General features: G+C 36.7%; 1 protein-coding gene across 1 annotated transcript in view; it reads right to left on the minus strand.

Moving 5' to 3' along the window:
- Positions 1–17,752, minus strand: part of ABCA12 (ATP binding cassette subfamily A member 12) — a 192,710-nt gene that overhangs the window by 172,702 nt on the left and 2,256 nt on the right. Inside the window, exon 2 of the mRNA XM_053597805.1 lies at positions 4,856–4,949. Coding sequence (XP_053453780.1) covers positions 4,856–4,949 — 94 coding nt within the window. The remainder of the gene's footprint in view (positions 1–4,855; positions 4,950–17,752) is intronic.

Below are 17,752 nucleotides of genomic sequence, written 5' to 3' on the forward strand. Positions count from 1 at the left end.
CCTAGAGCTGCTGACAAGCAGAAAAGCCCATGCTTTCCCTGCCATGCTTTGTCTGTGGTAGTGCTAATAGGTGACATGCAGAAGGAAAAGGAGATACCATAACCTTGAAGGAGCCAGACCTCAGAATTACCGTGATTGGCACCTGTGACCTGGATAAAGCCACCTCTCTACACCTGTCTGGTTAAAACTCAGAGGCGGGCACCTGGTGACCTCGTGAACACTGGCAAATGATGTAACATTTCTGTGCCTCGGTGTTCTCACTTTTCAAATAGAGATAATATGTTGAAAAAGATGATACGAGTATTAACTAAGGTAATACATGCAGAATTTTCACTACAGCATCTGATGCATAATGAATTGTTCAATCAATAATTTTTATAATAGGAGTGACAAAGGATATGCTTTGGTGGTCAAAAGTCATGCTAGGAATGTTGGACGATCTTGTGTTTAACAAAGCTGTTGAGTCCCATATAGAAGGGTGGTATTCAGTCATTAATTGAACTCATATCAGAATTGAGTACATAGGATTCTTGCGTCTCCATTCTTGTGATGCTTTACTAAGAATAATGTGTTGCACTTCCATCCAGGTTAATATAAAAGATGTAAAGAAATAAATTTTTGTTAAAAAAAAAAGGGTGGTATTCAGTATAACTCTGTAATAACATGAATTTGCATACATTTAGCTCCTGCCTTCCACCAGCCTGTTTTCAAATGTGAATGGGATGAATCTCTTATCCATGGAAGGGGCAGGGCCATCAGAAAACGACAGTTCTGAGATACGTCGAGCTTAATTCAGGGCACGGTCATATCCGCACATTGTGATTCCCACTGTGCTTGTAGTGATATTTGTGACCACTGGGAAAATGTTGCTGCTCGAGACTGTGACTCCTTGTTGGACATGACTGCATTTTTTGGAGTCCACTTATCTCATCCAGGCAGGGTTTTACTGCACTTCAAGAACACCTCCACAGTAATTAGGAACTTCCTGGACTTTCATGGGTCTGTGTGCATTAAAAGGAGACAAAATAAACTCACTGTGTACACCAGCTGGGTTTAGTCTAAATGTGTTTTGGGGAGGTTTGTGTTGTTTTGTTTTCCTTTGCTCTTAAGGACAGCGTTTTGCCTTTAAAGTTTGTCTATGGACATGCCTCTGCATGTAGAGATTATGAGAGGTTGAAACTACTTCAAACTTGGCACCTAAGTTCATGTCTTCCCTGTGTGAAAAAGAAGCATCAGGGCCAGCTTGCCAAGCTTAAAAGGGCTCCCTTTACCTGGAATTTATTACTTGCAGAGGCTAGTTTTGTTGTAACACAAAAGGGAGTGAAGACAGATGATGTCAAAAATATGTATGTTACCCTGGATCAGTGGCAGGGACTGCACCAGATTATCCAGACACCCATCAGTCAAAAAGGCAATGGAGGGCGTCCTTTGAATCACTAACTACAGCCATTCTAAATGATTTATGGAGTCCTACAGATCTGCCTGGTTATTCTGGGAGAAGAACGTACATGCTCCTGCAATTACAGCTCCCATTCTCACTGTAGCCAAGTTTCATCTAAGGATGGATTCTGGAGTCTCGTCTTCATTTCTCTATTGCCCAACCAGCGCTGTAGGCCAGAAAGGACTTTAACTCTATTAAACAGAACCTGATTTCTACGGTATTACCACTGCAATGATTCATGCAGAATTAATCTGACAGAGACAGCGTTGAATACTAACACAATAGAACCTCTGTAAGTTGACCACACAAAGGACTGTAACAAACTGGTCAAATATGGAAGGGGTCAACATAAGGAACTAGGCCTACTGTACTGATACATAAATGTGATGCATGTCTGGTCTATGAAAATTAGGTTGACTAAAGGACATGGTCACTGTAGGGAGTTGGTCAACTATGGAGGTTCTGCTGTGTTTAGAATAATTCTGATACGTATATTGGAATACACCTGTTCCTCATATTTCTTGATTTCATGATAGAGACATCAAGAAGTGGTGTTTATATTCCCAGTTGCTAATTCTTAGTCTACTTTGACAAAATCTAAATGATGCAACATGAAAAATTAGTATTGACTACTAGATGTTAGAAATGTGAGTTAATGAGCTTAAAACAGATTCTAGAGCCAGACTTCCTGGGTTCAAATCCTGACACCGCCACTTACTAACCATGCAGCCTTGGTCAAGTTACTAAAATTCTCTGTGCAAGAATGTTCTCAGCTATGAAAGGAATAATATAGTCACCACTAAGTACCTGACACATGGTATGAGATCAAGAAACTTATTATTATTATTATTATTTATTGGCCAATTTTTTTTTTTCTTTTTTTTTTTTTGTAGAGACAGAGTCTCACTGTACCGCCCTCTGGTAGAGTGTTGTGGCGTCACATGGCTCACAGCAACCTCTAACTCTTGGGCTTACGCGATTCTCCTGCCTCAGCCTCCCAAGCAGCTGGGACCACAGGAGCCCGCCACAATGCCCGGCTATTTTTTTGTTGCAGTTTGGCCGGGGCTGGGTTTGAACCCGCCACCCTCGGCATGTGGGGCCGGCGCCCTACTCACTGAGCCACAGGCGCCGCCCTATTGGCCAATTTTAATCATTCCATGTAACAGATAAATGCAAGAAACAAAAATAAGAATAATAAAAAAGAATAAACATAACTAAGTCCAAACCATCATCTCACAGTTATTCTCTCTCTACCACAGAGAGAGAAAACAAGGAACTGTTTTCATACCAATCTTAAATTCTCCAAATCACTCCACAGCCCCTCTGACTATAAAATTACATTTTCTATTCTATCGAATATAAAACAAGTTGAAACCTGGGGTATAATTTTTATTTGGCTCTTATTTATCCAAATAAGAGTGTCTAGACCTAGAAAGAATTGGTGTGTAAGGGGATAAGATATGACACAAATGTCAAGGACAAAGGATAAGGAAAGGAGATTCCCAACACCTTTCTCTCTTATCTTACATGATTGAATTTTTGCAAATTACCATCTTCCTGGGTTACATATTTCTCATCTGTAAAATGAGAGGGTTGCTTCCAGCTCTAGTAACAAACCAGAGAACTAGACTGAATCTTATAAGATTTAAGAGACTAATAAACACGGTTTCATTGTTTGAACCCTCCTATACTGGATAATCAGAAAGGTAATTGCTTCATAGCTAATTATTATTAGAGCATAATAATAGGTCCATAGTAAAAATGGTTATTCATCTTTTTTCATATATTGTGATTTTTCAGAGCCCTTTCTATTAGGTCTAGAAGGCATGTGTCACATAGTTTCTGTAGTTTTTTTCCCAATGTATTAGAATTATAAGAGCTTTCCATAATTTTCTCCATGGATCTTTAAAAGCCATCAGGTAGCATCAATTAGTTTTAAGGCAGCTCATTCACAGACCTTATATTTCTTGAAAGTTTTATAAGAGGAATCTTTTGTAACTAAAAAAACCTTAAAACCAAGCAATTGGCAAACATAAAGTTGTTGAAAGGAGTGATTAAAATCCTTTTATTACTATTGTTAGCAAATTGATAATTAGCATATTAAACCAGGATATTTCAAAGAGTATTTGTCCTCTTTATGTGCTGCACACATTATTTCTGAAGTCCACGATACTGAAGGCCTGCAAGGACACATACATTCCAACTGTACACAATAGTGTTAGTCTGTTGTAAAGAACTAATACACACACAATATGAAGAGAAGGAAATTAGGATGTTTTTATAAGCAACCTAACAAAATCCCATCAATAATTTTAAGTGATGACCTGTGCAAAAGTCCTTTAGAAATAAGGTTCCATTCAAATATAAGGAATTATTTATTCTAGCACCAAGAGTTTAAATGCTTTATACTAACTGAGTGAACATTTTCTTTTGAATTATCCTATTGTGCCTAATTTGGGCAGGTTCCACAAGGCTCTCTTCTTATTTCTTAGGACTGCGTGATTGAAAAACATTGTTCTTATTTTAAAAAGTCACTAGCTTGTTACTCTCTCTACAAAATAATTCAACATTGTATTCTTTTATATAGCAAATTTCCATAATTTATCTGAAATATAATCTGATTCGTAGACATTTGTTTTACAAGAAGCTCTTTAGGAGGTGGCTCTTTTGTTAAACATGAAACATTTTGATCGACTTTTATTATTCTTCTAAGAAAAGTGGCTTCATGCGGGGAATAAAAACAAAACCAAAAACAATATTGGTTACATACATCACTGGGATTGAAAGCTTACCCACTCCGTTCTGAGGACTTTTCTAGGTCTTTCTGTATTTCCGTTCTAGATCCAAAAGACGGTAAGAAAGCGAGGTGGGCAAAATGCCCATTTTGTAACTTGGTAATAACTAACTGTACACGAACTCACACAAATAGCAAAATAGTCTTTTCTTAAACTAAACACATTCGCACATTTATGCCACTCAAACATTAGCCCTGAAGAGAGAGGTTTTTAGTTCTCTAGATTTCATTTGTTCTGCTGATCAAATGTGAGTCCAGGTTTCTATAACAAAACTAAAGAATGATCGAATTTGATGTTACACTTCTTTGTGTGTTCATACCATGGTGAGATTTATGATGTGAATAATGAAAGAGTCAAAATTTTATAAAAATTACAATATATTCTGCCTCCTATCAGGTTCATGTTTTTCTAAATAAATATTACAAAGTTCACTTTCTGACCAATTCAAAAAATCTTTGGTAAAAAAACACACAACCTGGTTTATACAGATACTTTCAAGTGAAAACACCATGTATGCAGAAGGAAATGTTTAGAATAAAACACTGAAGCAGCACCAAGATAAACTTGAAAAAAAAATAAATCCCAAAGTGAGGGAAACAAACAAATCTCATTTACTTACAAGTTGGTTTTGCTGTTGGAGGAAATTTGGTCCGCGTTATAGCCAAAATTATGAAAATAATGACTGGCCATAGGATCAAGACAAGTGTCCAAAGCTGAAAAATAATGACAGAAAAAAATTGTTAATTATGTCATTGAACCAAAACAAGCTGGATGTTTGACTACCTATAAATATTATTTTATAAAGGAAGAAATGATTTTTTTTATGTGCAAAAGTTCTCTAAATAGACAGAAGGATGATTTTTCCTGGTTGAAAACTCTGCAATGATTTTCCAAAGCCTTCTTTTCTGGTTACTTCTCATGACTTCCCTAAGAATGATTATCTTAAAATTCAAATTGATTCAGCTATTTTCTTCCTTAAAAATCTTTTAGAGCTCCCCAATTGCTCTTGGATAAGACACAACATTCTAAGCAGGAAATACGAAACAAACCATGACTTCAATCTGTCTTACAACTTCTAGTGACAACCATAAAGACAGGTATGTGACATGGCTCATAAATATTGTTGAACAAATGAATGAATGATTGAGCAAATGAAGAATTGAGTGAAGGAGTGAAAGAGGAAACAGGAACTTAAAGTGCTGTGCAACCCTCTTATCCCGCTGTCATAGCCTTTGTTTTTATAGTAGAACCGAACACACCATTATAGGCAATGATTTTTTTTTTTTTCCTGGTTCCTGAAATAAACTGACAGTTCTTTTATGGCAGGGATAGTATTATATTAATCCCCAAATTTCCACTGCCTGGTACAAGACAGGTGCTGGAAAAATACATATACTGCATTCAAATTTCTGTTAGAGAAATTTCACCATAAGCACTTTTAGGAAGTGCTCTTTCCTCCATACAGTCATGATTCAGGTCTAAAGGCACTAACTGCCCAACATTTTATACTTAACTCTCTACCTGGGGCTCTTCAAATCTCCAAGGCAATCCAAACCCAATCCATTATTGATCCTTAAGTAATTCCTAACCTAAATCTTCTACTAAAATCTCCACATGTGTCCTAGAGCACTGCTCTCCTTGCTGGTAGGCCTGTCACCAACTTTGTAGACGTGAAGTGTAGGGAGACGTTAGGAATGGAGGTTCGCTGTAGAGCTGAGGAGTCCTAAGGCCTTTGGTTTGATCTCAGCTGAAAAGCACTCAGACAGGCTAAGCAACTTCATGTAAATCAGCACTTCTCAAACATGAATGTGTATTCAGATCACGTGGGGATCTTGTACACGCGTGGATTCTGGTTCTGGAGATCTGGAGAGGAGCCTGAGCTCCCGCGGGTGCTGCTTCAGGCCACACTCAGAGGAGAATGGGACACGACGCGTCCACTCACCTAACTAGCAGGAGCATTCGCAAAGTCTTGGAACATCTTTTGTCGTAAAGTTTCTTTGAAATCATCTTATGAATAGAATTCAGGGCATTTGTAAATTTGCATATAGAAACACTACATTTTTATCTCCTCTAGTTTGTCATTTAAATTTAACATTTCTACTAATGATGAGCGTGGGCAGTGAACACAATATTATTAGCAGTACCTGTCACCATTAGAAATCAGGGGTATTTTAAAATCACACTAGAGTTGTTGAAGGCACCTCCAAGTGCCATATACACTCACCATTGTGTTAAAATTACCATACCTGCAGACTGACCACTAGTCCTTTTTCTTTCATGGTATCATAAACACACATACTACACACATAAACTTGCTTAAGTAACTGAATATGCATATAATATTTTATTTATAATCTTATATATTTTATTTGATAAGTAAAAACATTGTTCTTAGAAGGGCCATAGGCTTGATCAGACTGCCAAAGACATCCCTGGCAGGGAAGATGGTAAGAACACTCAGTCTGATCTAACTCCCTTTTTGTGTTCTGTGGGGCACAGAAGGTGCAGTTTGTTGAAAGTACCATATCCAGTTGTTAGAGCAAATCAAGGCACAGGGATCTCAACCTCAAAGTACATAGGCCAGGATTTTTATAATTATCATGGTGTTCTGAAGAGCAAATGAGAAAGCACTACAGAAAGTGTTTTAAAGACTTAGGAGTACTACAGCAATATTAGAGGTGTTATTATCCTAGCCTATTCTCTGGTTGTCTATTAGAGTCTGTTCTTCAGTTCCTGGATACAAGGTGCCATTTTTATTTTATGTGACTTATTTGAAATGTAGACTATAAAGAATTAAGGTTAAAAATATTAACGATTGTGGATTTATAAATTTTGTATTTGATGCCATGATTATTCTTAAAGAAAGTATTCATCTGAGTAGACAGTGCCCCACAGCTACTGTGGGAAGCATCTGTTCATTTTCTGTGGAAACCTCATGAGAATTTGGTGGCTGAGATCGACTATATATACCAACTCAAGCGTACATTCAAATTCAAATACAGGGCATCTGTTATAGGATATGTTTAAGTTGTATTTTGATTTGTCTGATTTGATGATTTCATAAGGATGTTTCGGTAAATTTTGAAATACACTTTAGACATGTTTTCAATACAGGCAAGGAAATTCAAGACAATTTAGACTCTGTTAAAGGCAAAAACCACAGCAAACCCATAAGAAAATCTATAATCAGAAGATTTCCCTGGGTCAGAGAGGTTTGCGGAACATTTTTGCATACTGCATTTTTGAGGGATAATAAATACGAGGCTGTGATCTTGGGAATGTTAAGGTTGACGAGTTAATCACAAAAGCAAGCAATAAATAAAATTTAAATTTTCCATAGCAGCGGGATTGCTCTAAATATTAGCATAAGCAACTGAGAAGCAAAGGCAGTGCCCAGGATTCAAATACTAACCCTATGGGCCATGACTTTGTTTGTTTGTTTGGAGAAAGGGCTAATATATTGATTTTACACATATATTCATAGGAGTGACTTGAGAACTTTAAGGACAACAATTTCAGAAGATTTGGTGTTTTTGCAAATATTTTCCTTGTCTCAGAGTCCCTCTATACGTCACCCCATGCTCTGTGCTCTTGGCATCTAAGGGCCTCTGCACACGGAATAGTTTATAATTCCTCATTGGACCTGAGTATTTGTGTCCTATTTCTCCAGGGTTTGTTTTCTACTCAGATTTTCTATTTGGTTCTCTCTTCTTCTCCTTCCTTGCCTTAAAAGTATGAAAAATTCAGTATAAATTTTTTTAGGTGGGGCCAGGCAAGGTCAGTGTCCACACTAGGACTAGGGGAGCCACAGTGACCCAGTGAGGGAAGTGGATCCCTGGGCAGATGACAAGTACATGAGCAGGAGAGCCCAAGGGGAGGGAAGAAGGTGTTGGTGCAGGGAAAGAGGGAAGAGGCAGTGACAGGCGATTGATGTCATAGAAGCAGGATTTCATAAGAGGAGGCTGACCAAAAGGTAAATATAGCCCCTACTTGGAAAGCCAAGTATCTCCATATTCATCAGAAGAATTATAAACATGGAAATGAACTCCATCGCTTTGGGCTAGAATTAACAATATGGACAAACATTCCTCATTTCCAAACTATAAAATGTAAATCTGAATGCATGCATGTGTGTGTGATATTTATTTACTTCCTATATCTTGTTCAACAAGTTGTTTCTGTTTCATTTTGTACCTTTGTTCCCCAGTCCTGAAAACACCTATTTTTCCAGAAAATGCTAGCTTTTTTAGTAGATATCTGAGTGCGACCATTGTTCTTGGAGTCTCACTATTTCTAGACCTGAACAGAGCTAGAGAAAATATGTAGAAGACAGAGAAAGATAAAGTTTAGATGATAGGGTGGCACCTGTGGCTCAATGAGCCCCATATACTGAGGGTGGCGGGTTCAAACTCGGCCCTGGCCAAACTGCAACAAAAAAATAGCCGGACATTGTGGCAGGTGTCTGTAGTCCCAGCTACTTGGGAGGCGGAAGCAAGAAAATCACCTAAGCCCAAGAGCTGGAGGTTGCTGTGAGCTGTAACGCCACAGCACTCTACCAAGGGTGACAAAGTGAGACTCTATCTCAAAAAAAGAAAAGTAGATGATAGATAGGTGGATGGATAGATTGATAGAAAGAAAGATGGATAGATAGATAGATAGAAAGAAAGAAAGAAGAGTGACAGGCATGCTGCTCAGAAAAATGTCAGAGAATGATGTGGACATATCTAGGAACACAGATATTATTAGTCTGTGGCCAAATTTGAGCATCAAATTAACCAAACAGCCGAACCTAAACATTAAAATGCATTATGATAATAAAATGTTATATCTAAGTGAACAAACTAGGAATTCATGAATCTATGCAAATATAAATAAATAAATAAACAGATAAATCAAACAAAAGGTTAGTGAGGAATGAGATATATTCAAAGTCTCAAAATATTTTCCCACAAAATGAGACACACTGACATCATGTATCTGATGTGATACGATGGGAAAAAGGAAGCATTGCTTCTGTTATATTCTTACCTAAGATGAATAATCGGACTCTAAAATACAGGAAACAACAGAGACTTTACACAACAACTGGTCTTGAAGGTTCTAAAGTGTCAGGGTCATGAAAGTCAAGGAATGACTAAGCAACTGTTAGACTAGAGACAGAACACATGAAGATGAGGGGCAGCACAGGATTCTAACTGAATATTTTTGCTATCATGGACACAATTTCATAACTAGCAAAGCTTGAATTGGGTGTGGGAATTTGATGGTGGGGTTGAGTTATGTTAGTTTGTGGAAGATGTACCCTGACATGTCTGGGGTAATTTGCTCCAATCTCAAATCGCTGTAGGAAAAAATAAAAAAGTTATTTGTACTGTTCCTGCAAATTTTCTTTAAATTTAAAATTATTTCAAATTAAAAATATTAGAAATAATTGAAAAGAGCTGTTTGTTTCTTTTTGAAAACCCAGAACTTGTCTTAAAAGGGAAGCAAAAGATAAAAGGACAGGAAAAAAGATAAAAACAAACAAACGAACTCCTATGTAGGAACTCTATCCTGTATATGTGCTAAGCTTGGGGAATTAATGGTGACACCAGGGCACACTGCAGTCCACTAAGCTATCCACTCAAAAATGACAAAATTAAATCTTAAGCAAATGCTTGAGTCAATCAAATGTAAATTCACTCCAAATTTTCATTTAGAGCTTATCCGTAGTATCTCCAAATTAAATAGAATTATCTAGTAATATTTGCCTCCACAATTGCTATAAGCTATTGTTTCAAATTTTTAAAATTTACAGAATGAATATTCTAAAAAATCTAGGCAACGAATGTAATTTCTACTTGAGACCATTCCTACTCAGTTACCTTGTCAGAACCCTGTATTCTAATTTCTGCTAGTCCATCTGATTCTATTTGGGTCAACCACCGTTATTATTGTCTTATCATTTTCAGTAAGGTAAATAAGAGACAGGTGAATTTAAAATTAAAAAGTTTTACTCTATATTTTTAAATTTGAGGAAGCTGCTTTAAAATATTATCTGAATACTCTATGAATTTAATTACAGTTTCTTGATTATCCTATGGCAGAGGCATAGACTGGTAGTAGAAAGGCCAAATCAGACCCGTGGATATGTTTTGTTTCTTGCATGCAAGTTTAGGAATAGTATTATTTTAATAGAATTTGAACGCCTGCACAGGGCATGCACTCTCATCTTCATCAGCAGCATCTCCATTCCTATTTTCTTATGAAGCCTTTGGTGCATATCACATAATCACATTACGTGTCTTGTCCTTGCATATAATTGAGTTTGTGCCCCATGCACTAGAGCAGTTTGAAGTTGGCTATGTCAGAAGTAAATGATAGTAAATAGCAATACAATGTCTAAATTTCAATTGGGGTTCTTTCGTCTTACACTGAAAAAAAATAAAAATCAGGTGTCTAAGATGAAGAATGCCCATTCCTCTTCATGGAGTCAGTGTCTTAGAGAGTTTTAAGGATACTTAGATTTCAGCCTACAACATATTAATCATTTCTGTAAGGTTTACACATTCACTAATGCAATGGGAAATTGTTGATCACCTACTGTGTACCAGGCGAATTGCATCAACAATGCAAAATCTTGCAAAACGAAAAGTCCTGGACCATATAGTTTCACACCGGAATTTTACCAGACTTTCAAAGAGAAGCTTGTACGTGTACTGACAATCTGTTCTGAAACATAGAAAAGGGAGGAATCCTCCCCACCATGTTTTACAAAGCAAATATCACCCTGATACCAAAATCAGAAAAGGACCTGACAAAAAGGAAAACTACAGACCAAAATCATTAATGATTATTGATGCAAAAATATTCAATAATTCCTAGCAAACACAATACAGCTACACATTAAAAAAGTTACACATCATGATCAGGTGGGCTTTATCCCAGGGATCCAAGGATGGTTTATCATAGATAAATTCATAAATGTAATTTATCACATAAACAGTAGCAAAAACAAAGTCCATATTATCCTCTCAACAGATGAAGAAAAAGCATTCAACAAAAATCAACATCCTTTTCTGACAACACAAGAAAACAGGCATAGATGGGACATTTCTTAAACTGATAGAGGCCATTTACAACAAACCCACAGCCGATATCACGCTAAATGGAATAAAAAAGTAAAAGCATTTCCACTTAGAACTGGAACCAGACATGGATGTCCTCTATCACCGTGCTATTCAACATAGTTCTGGAAGTTCCAGCCAATACAATTAGGCAAGAAAAGGATATAAAGGGCATCCAAATGGGGGCAGAGAAGGTCAAACTCTTACTCTTTGCTGATGACATGACCTTATGCTTAAAAAACACCAGGGACTCAACAACCGGGTTCCTGGAAGTGATCAAGGAATACAGAAACATCTCAGGATACAAAATCAATGTCCACAAATCAGTAGCCTTCAAATACACCAATTAACAGTCAAGTTGAGATTCAAATCATAGACTCCTCACTGAAGCTTCAAAGAAAATGAAATACCGAAATATATCTAACAAAGGATGTGAAGGATCTTTACAGAGAGAACTTCAAAACCTTCAGAAAATAAATAATAACAGAAGTCATTAACAAATGGAAGAACAGACCATGCTCATGGCTGGGAAGAATCAACATTGTTAAAATATCCATACGATCCAAAATGTTTTACTGATTTCATGTGATCCCCGTCAAAATACTAATGTCATTCTTTGAAGAACTTGAAAAAATAGTACTTTGTTTCGTATGGATCCAGAAAAAAATCCCAAATATCCAATGCAATTCTAAGAAATAAAAACAAATCTGGAGGCATCCCATTACAGACTTCAAGTTATACTACAAGTCTATAATGATCAAAACAGCATGGCACTGGCACAAAAATAGAGAAGTAGACCCATAGAAAAGAATAGAGAACTTAGAGATGAACCCAGCCACAAATCACAATCTGATTTTCAAAAAAGTACAAAAGCATGCACTGAGGAAAAGAATCCCTATTTAATAATTGGTGCTGGGAGAACTGGTTAGTGATGTGTAGAAAACTGAAACTGCTCCTCCATTTCTCACTGTTTAGTAAAATTGACTCTCAGTGGATGAAAAATTTAAACTTAAAATACAAAACAATAAAAATTCTAGAAGAAAGTGTAGGAAAAACTAACAATATTGGCCTGGGAAAAGATTTTCTGAAGAAGACCTCATTGGCAATTGTAGTAACATCAAAAATAAATGAATAGGATGTGATCAAACTAAAAAGCTTCTGCACAGGTAAGGGTACAACACTTAAAGCGTAAAGACAACCTTCTGAACGGAAGAATATATTTGCATTTTATGAATCTGACAAAGGGCTAATAACTGGACTCTACAGAGAACTCAAATTAATCTACAAGAAAAGAGCAAACAACCCCAACTATCACTGGGCAAGAGACATGAACAGAACCTTCTCTGAAGAAGATAGATGAATGGCCAGCAAACACATGAAAAAATGCTCATCATCTCTAATCATCAGAGAAATGCAAATCCAAACTACCCTGAGATATCAGCTAACCCCAGTGAGGATAACCTACATCACAAAGTCCCAAAGCTGCAGATGCTGGTGTGGATCTGGAGAGAAGGTCCCTTACACTGCTGGTGGGACTGCAAACTAATACATATAAACTAATGGAAAGAAGTATGGAGAATCCTCAAAGAGCTAAAAGTGAACTTTCAATTTGATCCTGCAACCCCATTACTAGGTATCTATCCAGAAGAAAAAAAAAAAAAACATTTTATCATAAAGACATTTGTACTAGAACGTTCATCACAGCTCAATTTACAATTGCCATGATGTGGAATTGACCCAAGTGCCCAGCTGCTCATGAATGGATTAACAAGCTGTGGTATATATATACCATGGAATACTATTCAGCCATAAAAAAATGGAGAAAAAAGATGAAGACTTTATAGACTTTATATCTTTCATATTTACCTGGATGGAGTTGAAGAACATTATTCTTAGTAAAACAACACAAGAATGGAAAAACAAGTATCCAATATCCACAATACTCATACGAAACCAATAGATAAACAACTATACCCCCACATGAGAGAAAAACAATTGAATTCAACTTGGGCAGAGGGGGAAAAGGGGAAGAAAAAAGAGGAGGAAAGAGGGGGGTTGGTAAGTTCTCACCTCATGGACACAATGTAAGGATATACAGCATACCCAGGGTTCAGGTACAACTTGAACTTTACCTAACAAACCTAAACTATGTAACCTAATCATTCATACCCTCATATTAATATGACATACATAATAAATAAGTAAATAAACAAACAAATAAAATAAATAAAACATTTTCAGTCTTTTCAGAAAGGGAAACAGTGAAAAAAAAATTATTGGATAATGCACTTGCTCTTGGCCAAAAGGCCAAGAAGTGAAGAGTGTAAGTGGAAGACAGATCCAAGGAAGCTAAGTCTAAAACCCAAAGGATGAAAACAAGTCAGGCAGAAGAAGTGTGTTCAATGGAAAGTGAAAAAGAAGTAAGAGTTTTCCAAACAGAGGAAACATTTGTGTGAAAACCCAGAGATGGGAAAGAGGGTGGGATATTCCAGGAGCAGAAATAAGTCCGGAATGACTGGCACAAGCCCTGTGTTCATCTACCCTCTACTTAGACGCTTGTTGAGACTGAAAGTTTACTCTTTCATGAGACATATTCATCACTGGACAACTCATACGGTCTGATACTTTTACTAATATTAAGGTGAAACCTTCCTCTCCGTGACTACCACTCACTTTTCTAAGTTCCGCCTTTTTTTCACATGAGAATTCTACAAGTATTTGAAGAGAGACAAAGTCCCCTCTTCTCCTGGGTACCTTCAACAATTCTGTTAAATATTGCTTCAAAATATCTTCCCCAAGATGAAATATTATTGTCAAGTGGTCTTCTCACAATTAGTGTCAGAATTCAATGCGCTACTTCAGATGATAATTGCTAACATATATTGATTGCTTACAATGTACAACATGCTGTTAAACACTTAACATGTATGATCTCATTTTAACATAATAACCTCATTTCCTCTTGTAGATGGGAAAACAGAATCTTAAAGAGACAAAATAAACTTTCCGTCCGTAAGCCACTAAAAGTGGAACTTGGGTGTGAAGTTGTGGAGTTTGGCTTCACCAGCACAATTCATCATTGAATATATAGTGAAACCATTTCAAAATTGTTCGTAGCTCACTTTGATCTGAAGAATATACTTTTATTAATTTATTGTGTGAGAACATTGAAAGTCATTTAAAGATCTCCTTGAAACCTAAAATTACAACTTGTTATTGCAAACTAGAAAATAAAAATTGTCCAACCTTTCATATATAAAGTACACTCTCTCTTTCTTCCCTTTTTATTTCTTTTTGCATTATCCTATAGGCGAGGATGACTGTTACTTGTTCACATTCTAAAGCAAGAGTTTAGCCTTTGAGATGTGGAATAAACCTTAGTTCCCCCAATGAGGAATGAAAATGGCTCAGAGTTCTCAATTAATTGGGCTTTCTGCTTTATAATATTTCCATCCATAAAATGACTCAACTAAAAATTAGAATCAAGAAAGTTTTCTGAAATCCATCCTTTTGTTTTTCACTTTGGAGATGAGTAAATTTTCTATGCTATATGTGCAGACAACACATTTTTGTCAGATGGTAAGCCAACTTATTTCTCTCTTGCTCCACTTCTGAAACCTCTTCACCTCAGATACTTTTTCCTGATTGACTGATTAATAAAATGTGCATGTTGACTACATGTCAGTCCCTATAATCAACAGGGAGAGCTAAAATTTTTGAGCAATGAAGAAGGTTTAAGAGAGTAAATCATACTGATCTAGAGATAAAAAGGACTGAAATATTTGATCATACAGTTGAGTAAATTCTGTGGGGCCTAGCTTATTTTAATCTGATTTAGAATTATTTTGAGATTAGAGTTTAATCCTAAATTGTTTTAATCTAAAAGTTATTTTAAAGACTAGACAAACCAAACCTATTCTAAAGTTTTGAAGCTAAGGCATCCTCTTTCTTTAGTCTCTGTGAAAGAAAGTGTTAGAAAGAATAGGGATTGTGGGAGGAGCTGCCACGCTTGATCCCAAATGCCAGACTTTAACAAATTACGGGACTGTCTGCAATAGAAAAGCTAATGCTACTGTCACCGGAGGTAAAGTGTGATCCTGCCTAAACAGTTAAAAATAAACAACTGAAGTTAATGTCTCTTCTTCTACCTGTTGATCGAAGTGTCTGACAGGTAGTCAATGTCCATTTGTTAGTGAATGTTTTAATGCAGCTGATCAGTAAAAAGTATGTTTCAGACTTGGAGCAAAAGAGAAATAAGTTGGCTTAACATCCGATAAAAATGTATTATCTCCGAAGTGCAAACCTAGAAGTATGCATGTTAAAAAACATTCTTGATTCTGGAATTAGATTCCACTTATGCAGAGATCTGAAGTCACTCCTTAATAGGCCTCCTTAGGACCCACATTCTTAATGGAAGATAAACTCTTATCTTGTATTATTTAGTCTTTTCAGCCTGCAACCTCTTTGTTGTCCTCCTGCCATTAACTAGCATCTCATTAGGTAAGCCTCCCTGTTGCTAACCATCTCTGCTGGAATGGGTCTTCATTTTTCCATTACTTTTAGAGTCAAATTACAGGCCCAGCAGGGTAATAACTGCAGCTAATTGATTTTCTCTATTAGCTAACATTTCTGTTGGTCTTAATGTATTTTTTTTTTTTTTGCTATTCTTCAGTATTCTATTATTTTTTTGCCATACAATTGAGAATTGAAACTATCACAAACATTAAAACACAGAAATATCTAATTTCTCCATAGCAGATGTGATCTCTTCTTTGATGGGCTGAAGTCTGAGTGAGGATCAGAGACTATTGAGAAAGAAAACTCAACTCAGGAAGGAGAGAGAAGCAGCAAGAGGCAAGAGAAAGAATAGACCCATGGTCGGGGAAATTGGACTTAGAGCCTTCAATTTGCCGTGTGACCTTGGACAAGGCCCTTTAGCGCTCTAGGACCTTGTTCAATTAAGTGATTTAGATAATTCGAATTATTCCACAATTCTGTTATTTGATTTTACAAAAAAGAGAGAGAGATTTACTCTAAGAACAATTTTGTAGGAGGTCATCTCGAAATTTAAAGACCCTTTTTGAATCCAAACTCAATATGCCATTCTCACTATATTTTCTCAGACTGAGTGGCTGTTTATGATTCTTTCCCCACTTTCTATTCTAGCATAAACTTTCAAAAAATATATTTCCTCAGTAACACTCAATCTACCTTAATATTTTGACCATATACGGTGGCTACCAAAAAAGTGTATACACATTTTAAGAGATCTTGCTGTAAGTAAAATCGATCATTCCCCAAAAATGTACAAATTGTGAGTAAAATGGATGTGCATGGCACGTCTAGGAGTACCTGGTCGGTAATGGTAACTTTAATTCAAACTTCAAAGAGTAATACGTAGAGAACATCTTTTAAAATATGCGTACATTTTTTGGTACCCTCTGTGTATATGTGTGTGTGTGTGTGTGTATACACATTGTTGTTTTGGGCTTTGGTATGCCATTTATTCTTCATTAATCGATCCCTAACTTTTACTCCTATAATTACTCTTCCCATCACCTTGCTTTGTGATGTCAGCTCTTAAAAAAAATTAGGGGAAGTTGCCACGGCATTGATGCTGGCATTTCTTTTTAACATTCAGTAAATACCATATATTTTCAGTGTCACACAACTTAATTTCTGTTTTCCTGGAAATAAAAGTATATTTTAAAATTACTATTTTTAGCCTGATTATATAGAGGAGGACATGCTTACATCTTAAATGATTACTTGATTATATGATTGTTTACCAAGTCCAGTTCCTTCACAAAGTCTGTCTTTTCCTCAAATTCGCATGACCTTCTTTTCACAGCCCTTTTCTACCAATTTGTCTATATTTTCTCTTTACCCTTTTCTTTCATTTTATCATCTTTAGATCTTTAATTCCAACTTCTCAATCTCTTTATATTCTCACTCTTTCCTCTCAAGGCTAATGCTACCACACACACCCCCCTTCCACCTGTGTCCTTCGGTCCTTTCTCCCAGGACCAAGAAGTAGAGCTCAATTCAGGCAAAACTGTGGAGGAAGAAATGCATCTTTCTTTGCCTCTTTGCCCCTCCATTTAGAACCGTCCTTCCCCCTCCTTTTGCCACCAGTATCTTCTACATGTCTCTGTTGTCCCTCTAGTTGGTCATAATGGATTCAGGGTGGCCTCTGTCTTGCCCCCAAATTCTGGACTTTCTCTGACATTACTTCCTGCAACCAAGATTTATCAGTCCTCTGTCCCTGTCTCTCTCAAAGTGCACTTAAGATCGATCGAACTATGCCTTGTCCCTAAATGAACAAATAGCTCGTGTATTCTCCTGCCCTAGGTAAAGTGTAACAGCTAGGGGGTTATAGAACTGTGGCTGTATGAGAGCAATACAGGGTA

Source organism: Nycticebus coucang, chromosome 7 (genome assembly GCF_027406575.1).
Source record: "Nycticebus coucang isolate mNycCou1 chromosome 7, mNycCou1.pri, whole genome shotgun sequence".
In the NCBI taxonomy this organism is placed as follows: domain Eukaryota; kingdom Metazoa; phylum Chordata; class Mammalia; order Primates; family Lorisidae; genus Nycticebus; species Nycticebus coucang.